Below are 1,997 nucleotides of genomic sequence, written 5' to 3' on the forward strand. Positions count from 1 at the left end.
AGCTTCTAACCTTAATGCTAGTTCCACTATCTTTTACCGCAGTTCCATTCCATGAGTCATAAACGTAATTGCAGAGTAATTAGTACAATTGTAAATATATTCTTCATTTTTTTTATAGTATTAAAGTGTTTTCCTCTATTCGTTTGACATTTTCTTGATTTTTATAATTGTGTTAAGTAATTTAGTTAACATATAATTTCGTATCATCTAGGCATTTCCAAACTTCGATGTCTTCATAATTAATAATCTTAGGTACCAAGTCCATTAGCTTCTAATGTCTTCATGATTCTAAGCCTCTTCACTATGTTGAGAAACATCTTATATACAAACCAACAAACATATGTTTACCATCTAAATTTCCAAAGACAATATTGTCTTTTCCAACGACATAGGCCTCTGCCTGTCCAAAGTACCTAGGAACTTGAATGAAATAGGCCTTAAAAGTATGGTCCAAAATGTTTAATATTACTTTACTAGTAGTACAGCTACTGCTCCTACACCTTAAAATGTTGCTCGATATAGACCAACTAGTCTTCCACAAGGCTAGTCTTGTCATTTGATGGGATGTCATTTAGGGTTTAGTAGTGCATATACAAACATCAGTCATAAATATGTACATATATACACACAAAGACTCATTCACAAAAACATATATACATAAGTATACATATATTGCACTAGTATAATCATTTAGAATGAAATGAAAGGTGCATACTCCCAAGGAACATCTCGTACGAGCATCAAGTCCCCCTCCTTATCTTCATAAGTGAGCACAAATTCAGATGATCCATTTAAAAGCTTGGTGGCCTTTCTTGATTTCCACTCGAACCTAGTTATACAATCATAATTAAATTTTAAAACTAGAAAGGAATTATCTATACAACTCATTACTGTCCTAGTCCTACTAATTTGACCTTGATTATCAAAATGTTTATGTCATCTTAAACCACTTGGTTCTAAAAGTTAGTCGTTAGATTGAGGTGCAACAATTATTTAACAATAGTTTCACATCAAAACATTTAAGGAAAAATTTATAGAAAATAAGTAAATTATACATTACTTATAAAAAATATAAAAAAGAAAGATTACACTCATGAATGGAAGTGATGCATGTGGTTGGATTAGCGAACATGTCCTCCCGTGCTTGCACTAAAGTCTCATATATAGAAGAAGCATTTAGATCCACTTTCCTCCCTATTGACAATCCATCCATGTTAACCTTAACAAACCCAAGATGTCCTTTTTCCATAGCAATAGTATTGTTCTTATTGCTACCATTGTACACTTTTTTCTTTGAAGTTTGCTTCAATTTATCATCCTCGCATGTCTCGTCTTCTTTAGAGGTCAGAGTCTTTACCTGGTTAGCCAAGTTGTTCATCCTACAAGCCATATAGGTGGTTTCCTTACCTGGTTAGCCAAGCAAGTTGTTCATCCTATAAGCCATATAGATGGTCATCCCACAACCTGACTGCTCCCAAGGAACAAAATTAATTATAGTAATGACTAATGAATAATATATTAGTTGACACATGGAAAGAGAAAATAATAGAGGCAACCATGATCCCAATCCTTTAACAATCCAAATTAATGGAGGTAGATCCCAATCTTTTAGTTTTCCTCATGATCAACATTTTATTCTCTACTCTTCATCATTCCAATTTTCTCAGTAATTAAAAAAAAAAAAAACAAGTAACCCTTAATAGAAGAAAATTGAAACACCCATATCAGCAAAATCAAAATGACATTAGAATTTATAGGGAAAATGGTAGAACAAAAACAGAGAGAGAGAGAGAGAGAGAGAGAGAGAGAGAGAGAGAGAGAGAGAGAGAGAGAGAGGATAATAAAGGAACAAACACAAAATATGAAATGCCAGAAATGCGGAAATTACAATCTTAACTCCATCAAAAGGAACAGTATGATAAATTGATGAATCATCGGTTCTCTGTGCCAGAGATAGTGGCAACAAATGGAACATGTTAATATTTAAATATTTCCTA

The 1,997-nt window shown here is 32.9% G+C and overlaps 1 protein-coding gene across 1 annotated transcript; it reads right to left on the bottom strand.

The window, feature by feature from the left end:
• Positions 1 to 690: 690 nt before the first annotated feature.
• On the bottom strand, positions 691 to 1,390 carry LOC131166673 (auxin-responsive protein IAA13-like). Its single transcript, XM_058125249.1, has 2 exons — positions 1,131 to 1,390; positions 691 to 829 (listed from the first exon to the last, which is right to left on the bottom strand). The coding sequence occupies exons 1-2, from the start codon at positions 1,388 to 1,390 to the stop codon at positions 691 to 693; spliced, it is 399 nt and encodes a 132-aa protein (XP_057981232.1).
• Positions 1,391 to 1,997: the final 607 nt, after the last annotated feature.

The sequence above is a fragment of the Malania oleifera genome, chromosome 10, assembly GCF_029873635.1.
Source record: "Malania oleifera isolate guangnan ecotype guangnan chromosome 10, ASM2987363v1, whole genome shotgun sequence".
Taxonomy (NCBI): Eukaryota; Viridiplantae; Streptophyta; class Magnoliopsida; order Santalales; family Ximeniaceae; genus Malania; species Malania oleifera.

Excerpts from the sequence above, each read along its gene's own strand:
- LOC131166673 (XM_058125249.1), bottom strand. The coding sequence starts at position 1,390 with ATGGCTTGTAGGATGAACAACTTGGCTAACCAGGTAAAGACTCTGACC. Across the intron at positions 830-1,130 it reads GTGCAAGCACGGGAGGACAT|GTTCGAGTGGAAATCAAGAA; the intron begins GTTCGCTAATCC and ends TTGTATAACTAG.